The 22,345-nt window shown below is 40.6% G+C and overlaps 1 protein-coding gene across 1 annotated transcript in view; it reads right to left on the bottom strand.

The window, feature by feature from the left end:
• NKD1 (NKD inhibitor of WNT signaling pathway 1) overlaps nucleotides 1-22,345 on the bottom strand; it is a 105,127-nt gene that overhangs the window by 13,384 nt on the left and 69,398 nt on the right. The window contains exons 5-6 of the mRNA XM_012570178.5: nucleotides 4,466-4,572; nucleotides 1,875-1,970 (exon numbers count right to left, since the gene is read on the bottom strand). Coding sequence (XP_012425632.5) covers nucleotides 1,875-1,970; nucleotides 4,466-4,572 — 203 coding nt within the window. The remainder of the gene's footprint in view (nucleotides 1-1,874; nucleotides 1,971-4,465; nucleotides 4,573-22,345) is intronic.

Genomic DNA, 22,345 nt, shown 5'->3' with positions numbered 1-22,345 from the left:
CACTATGTCTGCCCATCTCCCAGGGGCCAAGAGAATAAGAAATTCTATGTCATATTAAAAGACTAAAATTCCTCTTTAGTGACCAGGTTTATCTATGAGCTCCTATTGTTGGTCATTCTTGCTCAAAAAACCCTCATAAATTGCACCTGGATTCAACAGAAGATAACCAAAATGGCTTATACAAATGGCCCTGGAACAGTGTGCAAAAGAAGTGTGTAATATAAAGGGGAAGATTTGGAATGGTGCACACTACTTGTTTCTATCTTTGATCACATGTAAAGAGTTGAAAATTATCAACCTATTTGGTCCTGTGGTTGAAAGAATTTTTTTTGGCACAGGTTCAAGCCTGAATGCATCAACCTCCAGACCTCAGAGCAGATTTGGTTTCAGTTTAGCTGTAGTCTTCTCTTGTAGCAGGGAGAGATAGAATTTGGCTGTAACATATTCTCAAAGTACAGTCAAATTAAGCTCTTTGGTGTACCACATAATCACAAGTAATTATTGTATACATACTTGAAAGCATATTCTTGTTATGTTCAGCACATGGAACCCCCACCGACATTAATGGGAATTCCATGCCTGAATGTAAAAGACACTCATGTGTTTGAGTTTGGATTTTGTGTGTTTTTCCCCTATTTTTGAGAGTCACAATAATCTTGTAATGAAGACTTAGCCTTGGGTCTTGAAAGACCTGGGTTCAATATGCCACTAGGTTCTTGTGAGACTTTAAGCAAGTTATTTCATTTTTCTAGTCTCTGTTCCACAAAGATTAACAAATACAATACTACTTCCTCACCTCACCCATCCTTCTTGCCCTTCTCTATCTCATCTTCCTATTTGAAACTCTGGACTCAGCCTGCAACTTTTCATCTGCTTGTTCTTGTGCATGAGGGGCCCAGATTTCACTTGTCTATTCAAAACACTAACAGAGTAGAGACAATAAGAATAGCCTTGTAATGATGTTCAAATACATGTTAAAAACCCTGAACAACCACTACATTTGGCAATGTCAAAAGAAATTTGCTTCAGACTTTTTGGTGTCTAAGGCCACTACACTTTCAGTATTTGCCCTATTGCTTTCAAACAGTTTTTAGTAATTGTCACAGGCACCAGCATCAGATCTAAGAGAGAAAAAAGCCTTTGATTTTCTGTTGATTATCTAAAGGAATGGGAGCCAGTAAACATACATCATAAAAATCAATGACAGCACACGGCATAAATCCCAAGTAAAAGACATTCTTCTAGAAGAAATATTATTCAATTTGGGCAGCAATAGCTCTGAAAAAGGACTATATCCTAATCTATACATCCACTTATTTGGCTTGAAGACATCCTGATAATAAAAAATAACATAGGTATGCTTTGACAGCCATTTTTTATGGTCCTCCAGAGAACATCATCAGTGCTATTTATACTTGGAGGGAAAAGGCAGAGATCAGCCCAATATTCATAAAAACAATAAAAGGGTATAGTTAGTACTGTTGAAAGAATGTCAGCAAGCAACCTTGCTATTTGGTTAGCTTAACTCTGAAAAGCAGGAGAGAAGCCAGAACAATATACATTCACAGGGGTTTATTTTGACAATGTGTTTAGCTGTTCAGTTGTTTCAGATATTTTTCCTCCTCAAATGCCAGTACTATTTTTTAAAGGCTAATCTCAGGTATTAAACAGCAACCAGTTTAAAAAATGGTACAGCAGATCTGAAAACAGCAAACTGCTGGGGTGGGATTGTTTCTAGGAGGGAAGGGTCCATGGAAACTGCTGTTTAAATTGGCAGGACACCTCTACTTCATAGTAGAAAAAATGTTCCTGTTATAAAACACTTCTCTTGGTAGCAAGCGCCGCACATAAAGGGGCAGCTGTACTTTGCTTACCTCACGTGTGACTCTTCCGTTGTTATCAAAGTCATACAGTGTGAAGGTCCATTCTTGCCTGTTATCTTCCTCTACAGACACATCACATTGCAATTCCTAAGAAACATGCAAAGAGCAGCTGATTACCTAAAGCAAAAGGCCTGTTTGCAGAGGAGACTCTCTGTAGGAGGCTGTTTGCTTTCTTCCTCCCTTGTAGGAAGAAGCTCTCAGGGTATGTCCCGGAGAGGCCTCTGTCTACCACAACAAAGAGGTCCCATCATAATCACACAACACTCTTAACTCTTAGGGAATTCACAACTTGCTTTCTACTACATTGTAGAAAACACAAAAAGGTACAAGAAGACCATTCCCTGAAGCTCTTGAAACATGGCAAGATTCCCCACTAAAGTCAGAAGGAAAACTACGCTTAACTCAGGAGGAGGAAGACAACAGGAGCAGACTGACAGAGCGAGGTGGCAAACCACAGGGCCAGGAGGAAGGATTAATGCAGTGTGGACACAGACCCCCACCAGAGAGACAGACCTGTCCTCAACACAGACACTCGACAGGCAAAGGTTGTCAGAGTCAGAGCAGTACAACATCACGCCACGCCACTGAAGCTCCTGAAACAGAGGCTGCCTTGGAACTGGCAAGAACAACTGGGAGTGGTGCCTGCTCCTTGTTTTAACTATGCTGCTGTTAGTGAGAGTGTGATCTGTGGAAAGCCTGAAAAAATCAATTTGTTAAAGGGGAAAAAAAATCCCCAAACCAAAACCAAGAACAAAGGATGCACTTTGACTGACTCCAGTCACCTGGGTGCAAATCGTTTGCTGTCTCTCAAGGCCTGTGCAATCAGAATTATCCAGAGCCACAAAAAGGCAAAACAGAGAAATTACAGTGCAATTAAAATTAAAGTCACTGTATGCAAGTAAAATAAGCAGCCCCAAATAGCTTTAGCATGATAGACCTCAAAACACCTGGTTGATCTCCCGACTTGAAACCGACTCCCCACAGCAGCTCTGGGTACCCCGTCCCCTGCCGAGTTCAAAGGCAGCCTCCTCTCACTTGTACCCAGCCCGGCTGAGAGCTGCCAAGCGCCCCACACTCCACTGTGGAAACACAGTTTCGTATTACATAAACATTCCTGGCACCTTTAAAAGCCAAATCACTTTCACCTCAGGTTTAGACCTCTTGTCGCAGCACTAGAGTTTTGGATTCTTTTATACCTTTGAAGCATTTACCAGTCTCTTAGCTCCCAGCTTACATTGCTGGAAAACTTTCATTTGTAGAACAAGGGAAAAAAATATCAATACTTGGTTTCTTGCCACATATTAATACTTCCCTGTCCCACATTGCCTAACATAATATCTTTATGTGAGGATGTGCTCTGCTTAGTGAAGAGCCATGGAAACCTTCCGTGCATTAGTCACAGTGCCTAGAACCAAGTGCTAACCTTTATGGCATGCCAAGAACTACTTGGGAACAAGCACAGACTTTGCTGCTACAGTGGAGTTCCAGTTACTCTGGCACCAACCATGTTGACAGGTGTCCTCCAATGTTCAAATGTCAAGGCACTGTTAATTGCAATTTATCATGTCTTTCCTGTCTGCAAATGTCTGCTACTTGATGTAGAATATAAGATAGGCCTAGAAAAAGAGTTATAGCTGTGGAGAAAAAAGAGAAGTCACCTCCCCAGAAGGCACAAAAGCAACACCAGAACTGCCCATGGGAAACCTACCTCCTCTTAATCTGCTTTAAAACATTAAAATATAAAATTGTACCAGACTGAGAAGGAAAAGAACACCCCAGCCATGCTGCAAGGTGCCTGCATGGTCTTTGAAACATCAACTGAAGAAACACAAAGCTCATTACTTAGAGAGGCTGACAGCACCGAAAGGCTGGAGTGCAGAGATGAATATTTGTGCTGTTTTTTGCTGGTGCCAGAATATCTTCCTCCTCACCAAGACAGACAACCCACTAGCTGTGTGACTGCATGTTTCCATACTCGTATTTATGAAAACACTTCCTACAGAAACAAAATCTGCCAACTGCACACAATGTCTGACAGTTATATGATGTTATACAGATGCAAGTCTACAAGGATATAGCCCATAGGACTCATCATCCTCCTCCTCCTCCTCCTGCCATGTGATCAGATGGATTTCCCATGTAGTAGGTCAGGGTTATTTCACTTTGGAGACCTGGGCACTGAAGATCAACCACTGCAGAAGATTTCACAGGCATCTTTTACATTAGGCAGATTTAATCAAGTGCAATAGTCCATGAAAGTCGATCTAAATATTTGATAATATGGGTAGCTGGCCTAATAAATAAAGGGTTAAACTGAAAACTTCTTCTTACTATGTATTTTAGATCCTGCAGAGAAATAATCATAATTTGATTCTCTCCAAACCTGGAAATAAGTGTCACTAATCGCTTCATATGGAGCACTGACAGCAAAGCACTGATTTGTGCCAGTTCTGCTGCCTCCTGTACCCACTACAAACATTGGGAGCAATAAACATGCATCAGATGACACTATTTGGTCCACAGGTTATTTTTCTACAATAATTATGTCAGTACAGTGAAACTTTAAAATACAAAGGACTTACTTCAAATTTCAGTTGCTTCTTGGAACTTGTGCGTGTGTCACTTTCTTTTTCTGCTTTCTTTTCATCTCCACTGCAAACTCCATCTGTCTTCTCTGGAGGCAAAGCCACTGCGAAAAGCATATTTAAGAAAAAATGCTTATAAGGAAATGTCAAAGCAGTCTCATATTTTCAAATCTGTCTTTATATTTAGGGTGAAATTGATATCAGCAAACTTGTATGAGAGGATCATTATACTTGATTTGCTTTTGTGTTCACTACACATCTGGGATAATTTCAGCAGACAATCTACCAACAGTGTTTGGTACACAGCCTCTCTTACAAACATCACTAGAGTCACAGGAAGTTCAAACACAGTATTATGAGAATTTAAAATAGCAGAACTGTTACTGCAAATAAGTTGAATAATTTGCAAAATATTGAAAGTTTCTGACATACTGCAAAAACCCATCACATTCACCAGCAGTGAGTGAAGTAATGAAGCTGAAATAAAGCCCTCATTCTGTTACAGTTTCACTCTTCAAACACACACAAAGTTTAGTACCTTCCAAGAAGGCAACACTACCTGCCAAAAAGGTTAAGCTGCATTTTTTCAATGCATGAAATAGCATATTTCACTCAAGTTTCAAGTTAAAACATCAGGCACTTGCATAAATCAATAGCATTCATAAAGAGCATCAATATTAATACCTACCACAACATATCATTACATAGATATATAACAGAAAGATGTATGCTTATCATGTGGATTAAAAGACAAATGCCTAGAACTTAATAGTTGTTCCTTTGGCTTCTGCAGGGGCATTCAGCCTTGCACATGATGAAACCCTATCTGAGGAAAACTAATTCTATGTTCATTAGCATTATGAAAATACACACAAACTTTTAAACCCTACTCTCATACTTTTAGATATGATTTTCTACACATCCACACACCTCTGCCAGTGTTATGCCCACACTCCATGACATATAGCAGCAATCTTTCCAACTCCCCAAAATCCAACAATGTTGCAAAAACACAGGTCCTAAAGTCAGCATTTTCTTCTCCTGCACTGCAGCATTTGCATCTACCCAAAGCCTTCATCCTAATGCTATGTTAGGAACTGTTTCCTGTGGATGCCTTTGGCAGTAGCTTCTCATTAAGTGCCAGTTCAATCAAGTCAGATTCTTACAAAAAAGGTGACATGATGATCCCGTCCAGTTCAGTGTGACCCATTTCAGACTGGGTTTACTGGCTCGCCTGGTGTTCCACACTGCTGAGCTGCCTCCCAACCATTTTTCCAGGAAAGCAAGTCACTAACATGCTAGAAGTTAAGATACTCTATTAGCCGTTTTCCAGCACTTTCTGTCATGCTTAAAATAGAAAAAATTAGCTTCAAGAAACCAACCAACCAAAAACACAAACAAAAAAACCAAAAACAAACCACCAAAACACAAACCAAAATAAAACTCTTACAACTCCCATTACCATAGCTTCATACCCTCAGAAATTCCAGAAGATTTCTGCCCCAACATTCACATTGTTACACTGCACTACATTTGTTTGTTTAAATTTAACATTATTGTATTCATTTTGTTTGTTTGTTTTCAAAACTGTGGTATGCTATATAAGACAGATGCACAGTAAAGAAAAGGGAATAAACTTGAAATGGTGACCTTGGGAATTTCCTGTCTTTGATACTTACTGGTGGTTTTGAGGTTATACTAACACCAGCTTCCCACTACACACATGTAATTTGCATTACACCAGTTCGATGGTGTTTATTGTACACATACTGACACATTGATATACTTTGATTTCTACTCCAAGTCATGTTAGGACTCCTTACACCAAACAAACATAAGCTAAGTAGGAAGGTCAGAGAAAGAAAGACAAATCTGCTTCACATCAGTTTCTTCCCTGATTATTTTAAGCTGGCGTTATTGGATGAGCAGGGACTGTTTCTTAGGAGGCTTTTGTATGGTGTTTATCGCAGGTAAAACATGTATTAAAATAAATATTGTTTCCAATACATAACTTTGAAGTATATCTGACAAAGTGCTGTTTGCTTTATACCCACTTTGCCCTTTGAATACAACTCCACATTCCTAGAAGTTCAAAGCTAAGGTGACAAGAAGACCCCCATACAACAAAAGCCAACATTTGTTTGTCTACTTCAGTCAAGCTTTGTTGCTTCATTCTAAAATCAACAAGAAATGAAAAGGTAACCTGGGCCTTCATAACAAGGACAGTTACACTGATAGTGGTTCTCTATAGCTATTAGACACACCCCTGGATTTTCAGTGCCTCATCTGCACCAGTGACTGGTTCTTCACAAGCACAGTTATAACCTGATAAAAACTTCTGTAAAAGAGGCTTTTGCAATCCCTCCCAGTTTTGTTCTAAGGAATGTGAAATAAATGAAAGCTGGGCTGGTATGACCCCTAGCTTCCTTGGGGCAGTGAACAGCCATTTGGAAAAAAAAAAATCCACTCCTGTTATCACACATTCTCTTAAATGTTTAAAAGTATACAATGGCCAAAAGACTTCTACAGTTGTCTTTTATCTGTTGAGGGTCAGCATCCCAAAGGACAATGGCAAGGCAGACTGCATTAGGCACAGCACATGGCAGATCCTGCAGGAGGTGGCTATTCCCTGCCACAGTGCCCTTTGTTGGGTTTTCTGTCAAAACAAAGTGTCTTACAGAGCATTCCCTCCTTTCCACCACCATGCTCCTGCCACTGGCATTAGCACAGAGCTCCAGAGCCCAGCAGGTGCTTCAGAGAGGAACAGCAGAGTTACCTTTGCTGCCAGGAGCAGCCCTTCCCCTGGTGGGGTTAACAACCTTTCTGGATGTACAGTTTGTGTGTTCAGATAGGAAGCTTTCACTTTAATGTATAATTTATGTAACAGAGGAAAAAATGTGCACTGACAAATTAGTCTTCTCAAAAAACAAGGGTTCAACTATTGGAGAAGGAGGGGATACAGCTTGCAGTACACTCCTTGGGAGAGTTTAAATACTGTATGCCAGAATTTATCCTCTTTGAGCTTCACTGACCTTTGATCTGAAGAACTTATTGGCCTTGCTGCTCCAGGGAATTATCCTTTGAAATCAGTTACTCATTTTGGAGCTCAAATGAAATGGGGAAATCTGGTGATCTCATCCTGATGTCAAGTTTTGTTCAGCAAAGAAAAATGAAATCTAACTGAGGAAACTTTAAAGGGCAATATGGAGATACTAAAATAGTATTTACAAGTGATCAAATAATGTGTCTGTGCATATATCCCCACATGCCTCATCCAAACCCAATGAACATTTAAAAATACATACTGTTTGGTCTGAGAAGAGAAGGAGAAGCGTTTGGTCTCTTGCTGCTATACTTAGTTTTGTCTATTGACATGTGCTCGATTTCATGAGGGATACAAACACATGCAGAGCCTACTTATAAATAAAACGAGAATGTCTGCTCGGGACAGTTAAAACTGGCAGCCTGTAAACAGAGATCCACCAGTGAGCCGCATGCCAAGGTTTCAGATATATTCACAATGTGAACTTCCTTTCAGCTCTGCCAATGATATTAAACCAGACCAGACAAGATAGCTATCTCAAAAGACTGTGGAGAATTAATAGACTTGTGTTTCTAAAGTCTAGGCCATCAGAATTAGGTCGGCATACAATACATCATCTGTGCAAAAATACTTACTTACCTCCCTGCTCAGATAACAAGTCCTGACAAAAAGAACGTGCTACATAGACAAATAGACAGAGAAACATACCCTTGTTGTGGGAATCCACAACTGGAGGGAAAAAAAAGTATATGTATTGCTTCTCATGGGAATAACCATATGCTCTCAAAAACAATGTTCCCTAACAGAATGTTTCATGAATTGAAATATTGCATATGTTTTCTTTATTATGTTCTTTTCTTGTTCATTATTAATGGTCTTGTATTCACTTCTATAACCTTAAGACACTATTAAAATGGGTCTGGACAATATTTGAAATTGGAAAGACAATAAAGGAAAAATATTAACTTGGAAAAATTGTGAAATACCATTCTTTCACGAAAAACAAACTGACTGGCTTAAGTGTATTAGCAGATGTTTCTCTCTACAATTGTTAATTACTACCACCCAATTACTCATAATTGAAGTGGGGGAGGAAAAGAGTAAGAGAATGAGCACCAGTTTAAAGATATTAAGACTCATCCCAGAAGAATTAAGCCTTTTTTTCGGGGTTTGGGTTTTTTCTTTTTTTCATTCCTAAGGAAAGGGGGTAATAATTCAAAATGCTGTTTAGGAATCAACAAAATATCCCAGAAATGAGGTAAGCCAAGTGCTGTGTTCTGTGTATTGAATGAAGTTAGAACAGTTAACTTCAGGCAGAAAAAATATCTTTCTCCTGGCTCTATCCTGGATCTGACAAAACGGGAGAAAAAAGAAAACACCAAAATAGAGCTGCATTCAGGTGGAGAAGTGAGCATTTAAACTTTCACCCTCACTCAGGTGGCATGTCATCCTACGTTTCTCAAAGGCTCTTTCCAGCAAAGGACCATGCACTTTGTCAAATGATCTGCCTTTTCAAATAAGGACAGCTTCACTCTAGTTTTCAACCATACTTTGCATTTTTGTCAGACAGGTTAATAGGATCTTGAGGCCAGAACCAAAGGGTGCAACTCAGATCAATGTCCAAGTCCGGGCTACCAACTCCAAATCTTGCACAGCGGTTAGAGAACTCAGGCTAAATAGACAAACAACTTCAGAACCTCTTTGGAGGACAGCCATTCCAAAAGGTACGTGTTGTTGCATCACCTTAACCCAAAAAGCAGAACTATGGGAGAAGCTGTGCAATTCCACAGTGGTGAATTATGACTGGGCATTACAGTGATGCCTTAACCCTATCATAACATCAGGGTCATTACTGAGAGAAACCAGAGTAAAAGCAAAATTGGAGAATTGTCAAAATACCACCTATTAAAGTCAGCACCTGCCAGACATGAAACCAAACCTTTTAAGTGTAGCATTATTAGCCTTCCTCTCATTTTGGTTAGAGAGGATTCCACAGCAGTTCCTTAAAACTACTACCAGAAGCAAAGGGACAGAATTATCTGTACATGACGAAAAGAACAACAAACCACACACTAGAACCTGAGATGTGCGGGGGAGTAAATTAAAAGAAAAATTTAAAAATTACCTATTAAGACAAGGAGGGGAAGTTATAAGCACTTCTATAACAGTCAAACTGAACTTCAGCAGCAGTATTTGACTGGTAGGATTGAGCATCCAAGAGCTGGCCAAGCTCAGTAGTGAAATTCCTATGGACATCAATAGGGTCAGGGTTTCCCCTCCAATTTACAGACCTAGCAGATGCAGCAGCACTTAGAGACTATGAGAACCAAAGGGATAGAAAAAGAATTCATTTCATTGTTTTATCTGAGGTCTCTGATGTCTGAGTTATCTGGTTCTGCCAACATTTTTCTCATTGCAAACATAATAAACATTCATTCATAACTGACATTCCTCACTGACTGCGCAACAACCAGAGCAATAACAGCCATGTTTGAAAGTCTAAATTGAGGAGAAGTCCTTTAATTAACAATTACATTCACATTCAGATTTCATTTTTAAGTTCTCCTGGAGGCCATGGATTAGGAAACATCATCCCCATTATGCACACTTTGTTTTATTCTACTGATTTGATTGAAATCTTCCTGATGGAGATAACTTTGCTTGAGCAAAGGCCCTCTTCTCCAGTGGCAAATGAACACAGGGAGAAGGGGATCAGGGAGGAACATTCCTGTTCCACAGCCACCAGAACAAGCACATAGGAAAACAGGCTCGTCCTGGGTCAGTGCCAGAAGCACGTATTTAGCTTTCCCTGACTGAAGGCTGAAGCTGATGAATTAGACACACCCTTCAAAACAACAAAGATCAAGCTGCCTTCTCTGAAACTTACTGTAGGAAAATTAATTGTCCATTTTACATCCAGTGCGACAAGTCAAAACCAATTCAGAGGAAGCTGTACTAGCAGTGCTTCCTACCAATCTGGGATGGGTATTTCACCTGAAAATATGGAGAGAACCCATGTTCTATTTCATGGTTTCTTGTTGACAGTCAGAAGACAAATTAAAGGCTCAACTGCAAACCACAGAGCAAAAAAAGAGTCACAATGTCACAAGACCTACGGCCAGCACCTGACCAGGAGGAGACAGAGCACAAGGGCAGTGACTCAGACCTTGTGACAGCTTGCAAAAAGAAGAAAAAAAAGAAAACCCAAACAAACCAAACCAAACCCCAACAAATATAGACAACCAAAATACGTTTTAAATATTCAGGCATGGTTCTAACTGACAAGACACTACTAGGATAGTAAGGAATGGCTAAACTGAAATTCACGCAAAAATTCAGAGAACAGCTTGTTCTCCTCAATAAAATGTAGTCAAACTCACAGGTCTGTGCGACACCACCTCCCATAAAGGTTCAGTTCCTTTTGCCAATCCCAATAGTTGGACATTTCTAAGTAGAAGTATTTAGAAACTCTGATGCAGATTCACAGGTTTCTATCTAGGTCTGGCATTTTTGGTTTGGTGGTTTGGGGCTGGTTTCTATTTTGGCTATTATGCTGGGGAGAGGTGGGTGGATTTTTTTACTACTTCCCTACAAAAAAATTTGTACTAAAGATGCAGATAACAAAAGACAATATGGTACCTCTCTGCTAGCCAGGATGTAACTCATACATGCATAAACACTAAACCTACATTTCCCACACTCTATCTGGAGTGAGTTTGCTGAATTTTGCCAGATTATGATTCCCTTTTCCAATTAGTTCCCCAACTGGCTGTATTTCATCAACAGAAACTGCCAGATTAAATGCCTTACTTGACCATCTTCACCCAAAACACTTTCATGTTCAGTTCTCAAGCTTCAAAATACCTTTTGGATGAAGATCAGACAGCACTAAACAGAATTACTAATTAATTAAGCAAAGTTAAATTTTAAACACTGTTTGTTGTGTTAGCCAAAAGCCTGAACAGAACAGTCCTTTTTTTTCCTTCCTCATTGGAGATCAAAGAAGATAATTTCTCATTCTCCACCCCTAGCTTTAAAAAAAAAAAAAAAAAAAAGATGAAAGCAGGGAAGAATCTCCATAAGCTTTGGTCAGAATAGTTCAGGATGATACCTGTAGAAGCAAGATTTTTGTTTGATCAGTGGACATATCAAAACCCACATGAACAGAAAGCAATCTGTTGTATCATTTAACATGAGTAAATGTTCCTTAAGTGAAAACTGTCAGTGTCATATGGACCACTTACCACTTTCTTACAGTATTTTATGTCCCAGGGCCCTGAATGGGCCTGTGAAGTGCTGAATTCAGTTACTGAACAGGGAGAAATGGGGACATCAACTCATCACTTGTGACTTAAAAGAAAAAAGACCTCTCTTCTCTAAAGCTGGTCCTACACTGATTTTTGTTAGTAACTGTTAACAATTTTGCTTTTTAAAAATCCATTCTCAGTGTAAGTTGCAGACCTACACATTCCTATAGAATTTTCTATCTTAAATTTCCTTTGCCATTGTCTCTTTGGATTTTTTCCCCCTGAGATTCACAAGAGAAGGAAAAGAAGAAAAGAACCCAGCCCCTGCATAACCCTTTATTCAAATGAAGACTGAATAGGTAATGTTATTAATAATGCAGTCTTTGATATTAACTCACTCCCATCTAACTTACTTCTTCAATAAGAAAAATGTGTTTCCACCACCTTTGCTGTGATTAACAGGGCCTCAAAGGTATCTGAACTGTAATTTTCAATTCATCAGAATTGCTTCCCAAGAGGATGAGTGTCACTCTGACCCTCATAGAATTACCCTGTTATAGAGAGCAATGTTGTCAACTTATGTTGCAACATTATTTTGGCTGTGATGAATTGTTACAGATCTGACAACTCTTTAATAGTTAATATTCAGTAGCAGTTCAGTGTTTCCACCCTCAGAGCCATATATATTACCCTGGGGAGGGCGAGGAGAATGAAGACTGATCCATAGACAAGAGAAAAGCATTCTTGTGATTAATATTAGTAGTCCAGCATATACATGTGCATGTATGTCCCTTTCCCATTTCATATTTCTGCATGGGTGAGGAATGGTACTGAGATGATACATCACACAAACTGCTAAACACGCAGAGAAATAAACTTCATCGCGGCTTGACCCAGCCACCTGAAGTCTGAAGAGCACACAGGATCTCACACAGGATCTGCTCACCATTGGTAATTAGTACAGCCTAAGGACCTCAGCCACAGATGGAAGCCCACATACTGCTCAAACGCAGAAAAGGAGATGGTTTGGAGCATGATTTGGAACACTCTTTCAGGGGGAGCCAGCCCTTCCTGTTGCTCCAGAGAGCCCACGCCTCTGCAACTCAAGATTCAGCTTCCCACTTTGAGCTATCCCTTTGGTGGGAGATCCTGGAATACTCTCCTAGACACTGTCACTGTGAATTTACCCTCAGAGGTAGCATCCTGAATCTGGGCAGCAATAATTACGTGTGCTAGAGGGGCTGGGCAGCTGTCCCTGCAGGGCACAGGGCAGCTCCCAGGGGGTACTGCAGGAGCACAGGGAGTGGGTTGGTCTGAATCCCACTTTGCCAACAATGTCCTACCACACCTGGATTGGCTCCACTCTCTTCAAAGGCTCCTTGAAACAGCAAAACAGGGTCTGCAGCACCACACTTCAGCTTTATGCCTCCACATCCTTAGGATGGACTGTAACTCCCTCCTAAAAATATCTTTCATGTACAGAGTCCAGGGCTGCCTTGGCTTTCCTTAGCAGTTCCTGTGCCAGCACAGAGCCCTGAGTGCAGCCCTGGCTGCCAGGCACAGAAATGCTCTCCACTCCTCCAGAGCCCTCTGAAAATTCCTTGGGTAGCAGCTCTTTTACTTCTGGATATTTCAGTTTACAACTACTATTCCTTTCCTCTCTTTCTGTTACTTTTACAGTTTTAAATCCTTTTTGGTACAAAGTTGAGAACTCTGGATGACGTATTTTATTGGTGAAAGGACCTGCCTGGATTGCTGGATCAGATTTATAAAGCAAGAAAAAGCTGATTGCTGGTAGTTTTTTGGCTTTTTTTTTTTTTTTTTTTTTTTTTTTTTGTAGATTGGGGGTTGGGACTTTCCATCTAACAAGAGCAGCTGGACTCCAAGCTCTTTCAAGAGCAGAAATGTTGCTTCAGGTTCATTTCCACAACCCCACAGTGCTGCATTTATTATTTGCTTTTACTCACAAACTAGTTGTGGTTACAAAAAAAAGCTTGTCTTCCAAACAAATGACATTTTATCTCTTTCTCCACAGGAGAATAAGGTTGACTGCTACTTGTGCTTTGAGGTTTGGGTATGATTGAGATGAAACATCTGTTAAGAAAAAAAGGTGTGGGGGGACTTTTTTCTGCTAAAAATATCATGCCTTTTTTTTCCACCAAACTTGAAACATGTGATGAAATTCAACTTTTAAAATATAACCCTGGAGCTACTTGAAACTATAAAAGTCTCCTCAGTATCTGAGGCAAGTCAGAATTTCCACTGTTCAAGCTGGGCTTTTATGAAGAGCAGACTTTAGAAAAACCTGTAATCTGTCTAGGTAACAAAGGGCACTTGTTCTGCCTGGTGAGGTAAAACTTTGGGATTCTGTAGCTACTGCAGCAGAAGTGGAGTTGAAACACACAAAAGCACCCCGATACACACTTTGAATTTGGAACAGCAACTGGCAAAGCAACATGCTTGTCATGGAAATTGCCTCCACAGCTCTTCATCTACACACCCCAGTGTTTGCAAGGTTCAGAGGGTTGTTGTGGCTAAACTTACCCAGCACAAGGCTCAGGCTTCTGTCTAACAGGCAGGCCATCTGTATAAAACAACTGCTCCTAAACTCAGTCCCAGAAATGCAAGAACTCTTCAATCCTGTCATAATATGTGTCCACACGTGAGACACTCCAAGACATGAAATCCCTACGGGCAGGAGAGAAGGGCCTTAACAGAATCATGCACACGGCATCTAAACCAAAACCTCCTGCAGAAAGCTACCAAAACCCAGCAAAGGCAACACTCAAGCTCTGTTGCCTGGCTCTGCCACAGGCCAGAGAAACACAAGACAACTTGCAACATCAGGAATATTTGGGAGTTGAAGCAGGACATATTGCCTATTAAATGTAGTGTTCAAGGTTTCTAAAAATGAGCTAAAAATGAATGCAGTGTTTCATGTAAAGGCAAGGGATCTTAAACATATATGTTGTCTTCTGAAATATCAAAGGCCAAAACTTCTTTCAATTATAAGGGCAAAAACTGGAATAATTCTAGGAACACCAGCATGAGAGTGTTATCTAGTCCAAAATCTTTGACTGGAAATATGCACTAGCTTCACATGAATAAAAAAAAATAGAAAAAAGAAAAGAAAAGAGAGAGTCACAAGAGACTCAGAGAAGAATGGCATTTTGAATCACATTTCAAAAATATGTTTAATAAAACCTCCATGAACTGTGGTCAAAGCTACAAGAAAAATAACTGGTAATAATCGTTGCTGGGAAATTAAAAGTAGAAAAGGACCTTTGTTCAAGCAGAATAAATGAAACCACTGGTATTCATCATGTTTCCAGAGAGATTGTTTTCAAACTCCTGACTTGTTCCCATATTTCATTCTTTGTTCTTGGTGGTGGATGTCCTGGGGCAAAGTTGAAGCACATTATTACACTGCTGCCCATGTACAGTAATGCAGCTTTATCTGTGCCACAGACAGGGGCTCCTCTCTCTCAGGTGCACCCCCTCCCCAGGCACTGCTGAGCTCATCCCCAGCAGTGCTGAGGCAGGGGAGCAGGGCTGGGGCAGGTTTGCCAGCTGTGCCCGCAGCTGGAGCAGAGCTGTGCACAGCCTGCCTTGCTGTGTGACAGCGACCCAGCCCAGCCCCAGCCAGCAGTCAGTGAGCCCCCAGCACTGAGCCAGCCCTTTCAAGCTGCATGGACAAACCACAAGCCCCACACCCCTGGCACCCATTTCCCAGTCCTGCCACAGGGTCCCTTCCCTCGACACCGACACTCCCTCCTTCGCTCACTGACACTGACACTCAGGCCAGCCTGCTGCCCAACATCCGCCACGATGCCTTGCTCACCTCTGGGATGCCAAAGGAAACCCAAGAGCCCTCCTGCCTTTGATGACATCTCCCTGAGCTACACCCTTTTGGCCTTCTATTCTTCTGCTTCCCACACACACACTGATGGTCTGGCTCTCGCATGCTACAAGAGAAGCAGCTTGAGAGATCTGTAGATGTAGATTTACCAAGAGGTGACTTTTTGCCTCCTAGCAAACTAGTTCATGACTATTCCAGTGCTGAAATTAAAAGAATATTCTTATTATTAATTGATAAATTTTTAAATGACCACTCAGGTAGAACATTAGCTTCTCCACAGAAGAAGGAAACGTTACCAGTCTTAGGTAGATGGAAAGAACATGGAAAACCAATATTATTATAAATACCATGCACATAATATTATTTTAAAGCTTTCCATATTTAAGATATTCATTAAGGATCAACTCTGCCTTCTTTTTTTTTGAGGTGCTTGTTCATTTCCTTATTAACATTTGGCTTTCTTCAGCTATCATAAAGAATACAGACCACTTGTAAGTTTGGAAGGCTTTCCTGAGTACCATACTCTGTAACTCCCTCTCTATCATATTCTAAAGGACAGACATGGTTGCAGAAAATACCAAGCTTTATTCTCAGCCTTGCTATTCTGCTCCTGAACCAAACATGCAACTTGCTTGTGCTCAATGTAACAACTTTCCAGCTGTGTAGAATGATCTGAACGCAGAGATCACTGTGGAACTACTACTTACAGCAGGTATGATCTCCCCAGCCTAATGCAGAGGATTCTAACCCAGAACATTCTCAAACCATAGACAAAACACATCATCTATCACAGCCTGTTAGGCAGCACCAGTAGGAGCTGGTGGGTGTCAGCTAAAGGGAGCGACATGCCCTGTGCAGGGAACACGCAGGACGCGGGGAGGAGAGCACGTGCTCTCCACACAGCAGCAGCTCAGCGTCAGGAGGAAAGCTCACCCTCTGAGGTGTCCTAACAGCCCACTTTTCACTGCCTTTCTGTGCTCTGCTTGCCAACATGGGTGGGAGCTGTTAGACACACTGTAAAGGTTCATTTGGAAACACCTGGAGACCACTAACTCATTACACACAGGCCATGGGCAAGCGTTGGATGGCAACAGTCTTTCATCACTACTGACCTGGCTGCACTTGAAACAGCAGCTCCAGAAATAAAAGCTTCTGACCCAAATACCAACCCCCCTCAACTGGAACAGCTAATGTTAAGAAACACTTGTACAATTTTATATTTTTTAAATTTTTTTTTTTAAGTGCCTCATGCCGTAAGATTTTCCTCCCACTCATGGCAAGCAGCCTACCTGCTTCTTATAATTTCCTGGATCTGTGCACAACCACAGGAAAACTTCTGCTAATCCTACCAGTCTCATGTTCTTTGGTGACTTTTATTCTAACTGCCAAACTAAGCAGTTTTCTCTTGGCACTCTCCCCTGCTCCTTCCTCCCCACACCCCCACGTCCTTCGCTGCTCCTTCCAACCCACAGTAACCAGCTTATCAGCTGCCAGCCTCAGCACGGACCTGCTGCTTGTCACATACTGGTGGCTGCTGCCAGTGGGTCACCCTGTGGCCAAAGACATTTCTAAGAGTTGTTCCATGTCATATTGACTAGTAGGAAAGGATACAGCAGAAACCTCTTGGGAGGTGAAAAAATACAGCCAGAGAGCAAGCGATCAACAGCCTGAGGTGATCACATAGCATATACTCACGTATGGCAAAACTATGGTAAGTGCATAGGATTAGCAACAAGTCCTTAAAGTGCAGAGCTCACATATAACATCCCACAAGGCTGACCACAAGAGCACTTTTAAGGTAGAATTATTAACACTCTATTTGCAATGTCAGGGATAAACAGATATTCTGTTTAAGACCCTGAGAGAGAAGAGACCATCATTTTCTGCAAAGCACCAAGCCTGCATCAATAGTACCATACAGGTAGTAACAGTGGTGCCAACATAAAGAAAATTTGTCTGTGTCCAAGATGCAATCTATGCCTTTTTTATAAATACACTGGAATTTCATGTACATCAAATAAAAAAATAATATTTAAGCTTTATAAAATTAATAACTATTATAACTGAAAGCATTAACTAGTGAGAGGAATGCCATTCGAAATAACTGCCTTTTATTACCTATTCACAGCACAGCTTAGAGCAATACATTAATTTATTACAGTTAAGAGATTAACTAGGTATGGTAAGAAGTGTCTCCGAAGCAAGAAGGTCAGCTAAAACTAGCTAAAATGCTTGTTCAAGTTTTCCTTTGCTGAGAAGTTTATAAACAATTTGTGCTCAAGTACCATACCTTACCACCATTCCTCTGAGCTGACAACCCAACAAATATTCTTCCAATTACTAATTTTAGAGAAAACTCCAGGAACTAAAGCCTTCACTGAATCTTTCCTAAATGGAGAGAGAGAGGAAGGGGAGTAATCTCACACAGCAGCAGTCCCACTGTGGGGTGCATTGGGGAAGGATGCTGCCCCATGCCTCTCCTGCTGCTGCAGTCCCAGCCAAGGCAAGCATCCCCCTGGAAGCCAACACGCTCTGTCACTGGGATGTCTGGGATCAGTGTGGAAGGGGAAGCATGTGCAGCTGGGGGTCCAGGCAAGCTGTCAGAGCTGGGCATAAGATCAGCAGCCTTAAACCACCAGTTCATTCTTTGTTATTGGTTCCTTGTTTGCTTATCAGTTCTCATTAAAGTCAAAAATAACACAGCTCCTCGTGCTGGAGCACTGCTAACCACACCTCAGCTCCCACTTGACCACAGATGCTGGGGTGGAAAACATGAAGGACAGACTGCACACACAAGTAAAATGTTGCAAAACATATAACAATGTTAAGAATATAATGAATTACTTTTCTGTTTTGCTGGGTACAGAATGCTTTAACTGGAGGTTTAAAAATTACGTAATGTGAAAAGTGCAACAAGTAGCTTTTTTACAGATCTGCTAGATTTTTTTTTCAGCAACACCATGTGCTTTGAACTCTGCTGGAGGGCTTTCTAATATTAATGGACAAGAAGATGACCTGAATAATGTGTCCTTTCTGGTATCAGAACAGGGAACATCTTATATCTAGGGATTTAGATACATGTCTTAGGAAAGATATATAAAAAATTTGGTTTGTTGATTCAGGCCAGGCTCTGTCACTACTTTCATCAGGGCTTTGGATATCATGTTCAGATAAGGCACCAGGAAGGCTTGGATCTTCTCCAGTCTTCTGTTGAGAGAATAATAATCAAGACATCACCCTTGGCTGACAAATGAAACAGGGAACAGATTGCTATCAGTGTTAAGAGGCAACTCCTCTGACAGCTCCAGGACTAGACTGATCTCAAGAGATGTGAGATTTCTGATAATAGAAATACTTAGTTCACACTTTTCAAGAGAACAGTGACATGAGAAATCACATTATTGCATAAATAATTGGGACAATAGGTTAGGTATCAAGGTGAAGCGCAACACTTCACTGTGAACTCCAAAAGGCAGCTGTATCCCACAGGGCTGCAAAGAGCTTACACTGGGACAAGAAGAAATCACCCCTTTATACAATCAGTCTGCATCAGAGGACTGCATCAGGAGTTCCTTCCTGAGCTGAACTTTCTGAAGTTTTTAAAAGATCAAGATGGAGAAATCCCAGCTCATTTCAGAAAGACATGGAGTGGTCAAGATAAGAAAGCTCTCCTAGTCTACAAGTTTTAGCTGCAAAAATTTCTAAAGGGGTCCGTGGAAAGAAGGTGAAAAAAGTTCTGGAAAACAAGAGCAGTACTCATGAACAATTCATTAGAAGCTTACTTATGCCTAGAAGAGTTGAGGGAGAACTGGGATGCCATTATTGAGCACACAGATCACAGACGTTTTTCTGAACCACATGCTTGTCTCCATGGCAGAAGAGAGATTTGCTGCTTGATCCTGCACTCAATTCCTGACTGCCATTTTAGCTTCTCCACCAACATGAAATGGGAAATATCTCCTATGTCTGTGCTAGGTTTTGTGACTTCCAGAGACACCCCCAGTCGTTCAGTTCTGGTAACCCATTATTCTAGCTAGGAACCAGGAAGAGAAAATGGGAGATCTTTTACCCTACATGTGAAGGGTGATGAAGCAGAAACTGCAGGACAAGGAAGTTTGATCATGAGATGTTCCTACACAGCCACAGCAGACTGCACAAGTACTCCAAGTCTGGCAAGTGGAAAGCTCTGAAATGCACTGGGAAATCACCTGGAATGCAAGATGCAAACAAACCCACTGAAGAACCTATATCCAGCGTTTCCAAACGTTGTGTTATTAACAAAAGAGGAAGAAGGGAAACAGAGTAAGAGTAATACGAGACCTAGGTTTCCATTGGTGTCTCTTATCTAAGGAATCAGTCTCTCAACTGACCACATAAGAGAAAATCCAAAAATTTCAATTTAGCGACTTGCCCAGCAGCAGAATCAAAGGCAGGTGGTGGATATAATAGACCATGCTGGTCAAACCGTTTCTTTCTGCACAGCACTCAATAACAGAGTTGCTGCTATTGAGTTCTAACCTCTTGTCATGCAGCAACACTGAGTCAACAATCCGCTCTCATGGCTTAATGCTTTTGATGTTTACTTTGTTCTTTGTATAGTTCAAAAGAAAGCACTAATGCACCAGTCCTCTTACCAAATACAATCTTAATCCCAGAATCCCGAGCCTTTTGCTGTTGGCCAGTTAAGTCTGTTAAGACGAAAGGATTTGATCAAGCTTTACATAACAACACAGAAGTTAAATCCAGCAAAGAGAGTTCTTTTTATCTGTACTGCTCAGACAGCTAAGAGGGGGGAAAAAAGAGAGAGAAGAAAAAAAAAAAAAGGTAATGAACTTGGCTATGTAAAACAAAATAAGGAATTCAATTATTTCTCTTATTGCCACTTTGTCTTTCCAGTGAGAGTCTTCTAAAGAACTTAGATTTATTCTCCAATAAAGTTCCTGAGGGAGAAAGAAGGCTCTAACTTTCCCCTAAACCAGAAGTGTGGAACTTCCTATGCTTTTTTTTCAAATCTGAGAAATGTTTCTTTTTCATCCCTACCATGTATTTATGAAGACAGAATACAGTTCACTGATGCATGGTATTTGGCAGAGCATGGTATTTACCAATGTCCTCTCTGAGCTTAGTCTAACCAACCATTTTTTGGGTTACAGATCCCTGTCTCTGAAGCTGTTGGTGATTTTGATGTTATCTTATGACACACAAGCATATAATCATGTAGCACATGTATTATACCAGTACATATGTAAAAATCACTAGGCAGAAAAACAGAGGCAGAACAACTATTTTAGATGCAAAGATGAATCTATGTTCTAGAATATTAATTACATTTCCCCACAGGAACATTTCTATGCAGAGCAGAGGTACCACAGTTGCCATCTTGTACCAAAGAATTCAAGCCGTGCCCTATCAAAGATCTCAAATCATGTTTCAGCTTTACTTTACCTAATATCACAATTTTATGCTAGTACTAGCACAATCATTAAAGTGTAATGCAAGTATAAAGGATGCTTTAAGACAATGATTGTTGTATTGTCTGACAGTTATAAGATTTTCAATATCTGAATGAAATAGGAAGTGGTTAGCACTGCCCCCAGCATGGAAAGCACAGCCTGGAGATCTGAGAGCAGAAGGGATGAGGAGCAAGCTTTGACAACTTGCATGCATTGCCTGAGCACTGGGCAGGAAGGCAGGAACAATCCTCCTCCTCCCAGCTGGAAAGATGCCACACAACAGCTCTTCCATGGTGACAGCACACAAAGGATCGACCACTGCTGGTATCTAAATCTGGTCTTTACTACTCAGCTACCTCATAACAAAGGAGATTCATCAGAAGCAATAATGTGAAACTGCTGAAAGATTGAAATTACAGTTACCTAAAAGGCTTTTTCAATTCTAATAAAAAGAATCTTGTTGCTGACTAGTTTGAAAATATTTTATATTGAACATTTATGTTTGCTATGCAAGATAATGCTACACAACAAAGAAAGAAATAATTAGAGGCAAGGAAAGATAGAATGAGACAAAGAAAATGAAATATTCACCTTGCTGACATTTAATATGCTGTCTGAAGTAGTTTCTCCTATAATTCTAAAATTAAAATCCTACCTTATGTCCAACTAAAGAGAGATTGGAAAACTGTAAAGCTAAATACAAAACCACTCAACAAACACTGACTCCATCATGGCAAGTATAGTTTGCCTTTGTGATAAACAGTAGCCTACAAGCACGAGCCAAAATTGAGTTCTTATGTTATGGCACATACAATACATGAAATCTTTGTAAACTAGAGATGAGAGGAACTTGGAATCCCAAAATCACAGTATATTAACACACTGTAAAGGTAAGGAACTGGAAGGCAGACGTTCTTAACAGAAAGTCTTTCACATTCTGTTTAAACAAAAGCTTCTAATACCAGAAACAAATTATTGGATTATAAAAGTATAGAAATCTCCAGATTAAGCTTGACAGGGTTCATTGCTCTAAATAAACTGGGCATATTGTTTCCACTAGTGTATAATATAAATCCAGCACACAGTCCATGTTATACTCAAGAATTTCTGAAGTCTCATTTCCTTGAAAGGAATGAGCAACAAATGAATCTCCTGTATTCAGAACCCCCACTTGTCCCTGAAGCTGAAGGTACCTCAGGTGAGTTCTCTGGCAGAATGCAGCATCCACACTCAGAGGCACCAAAGGTCCTTCCCACCACAACAACGATTCCATCT

This window comes from Taeniopygia guttata, chromosome 11 (assembly GCF_048771995.1).
Source record: "Taeniopygia guttata chromosome 11, bTaeGut7.mat, whole genome shotgun sequence".
Classification (NCBI taxonomy): Eukaryota; Metazoa; Chordata; class Aves; order Passeriformes; family Estrildidae; genus Taeniopygia; species Taeniopygia guttata.
The sequence above is the reverse complement of the archived record's forward strand: the minus strand, read 5'-3'. Positions and strand labels throughout refer to the sequence as shown.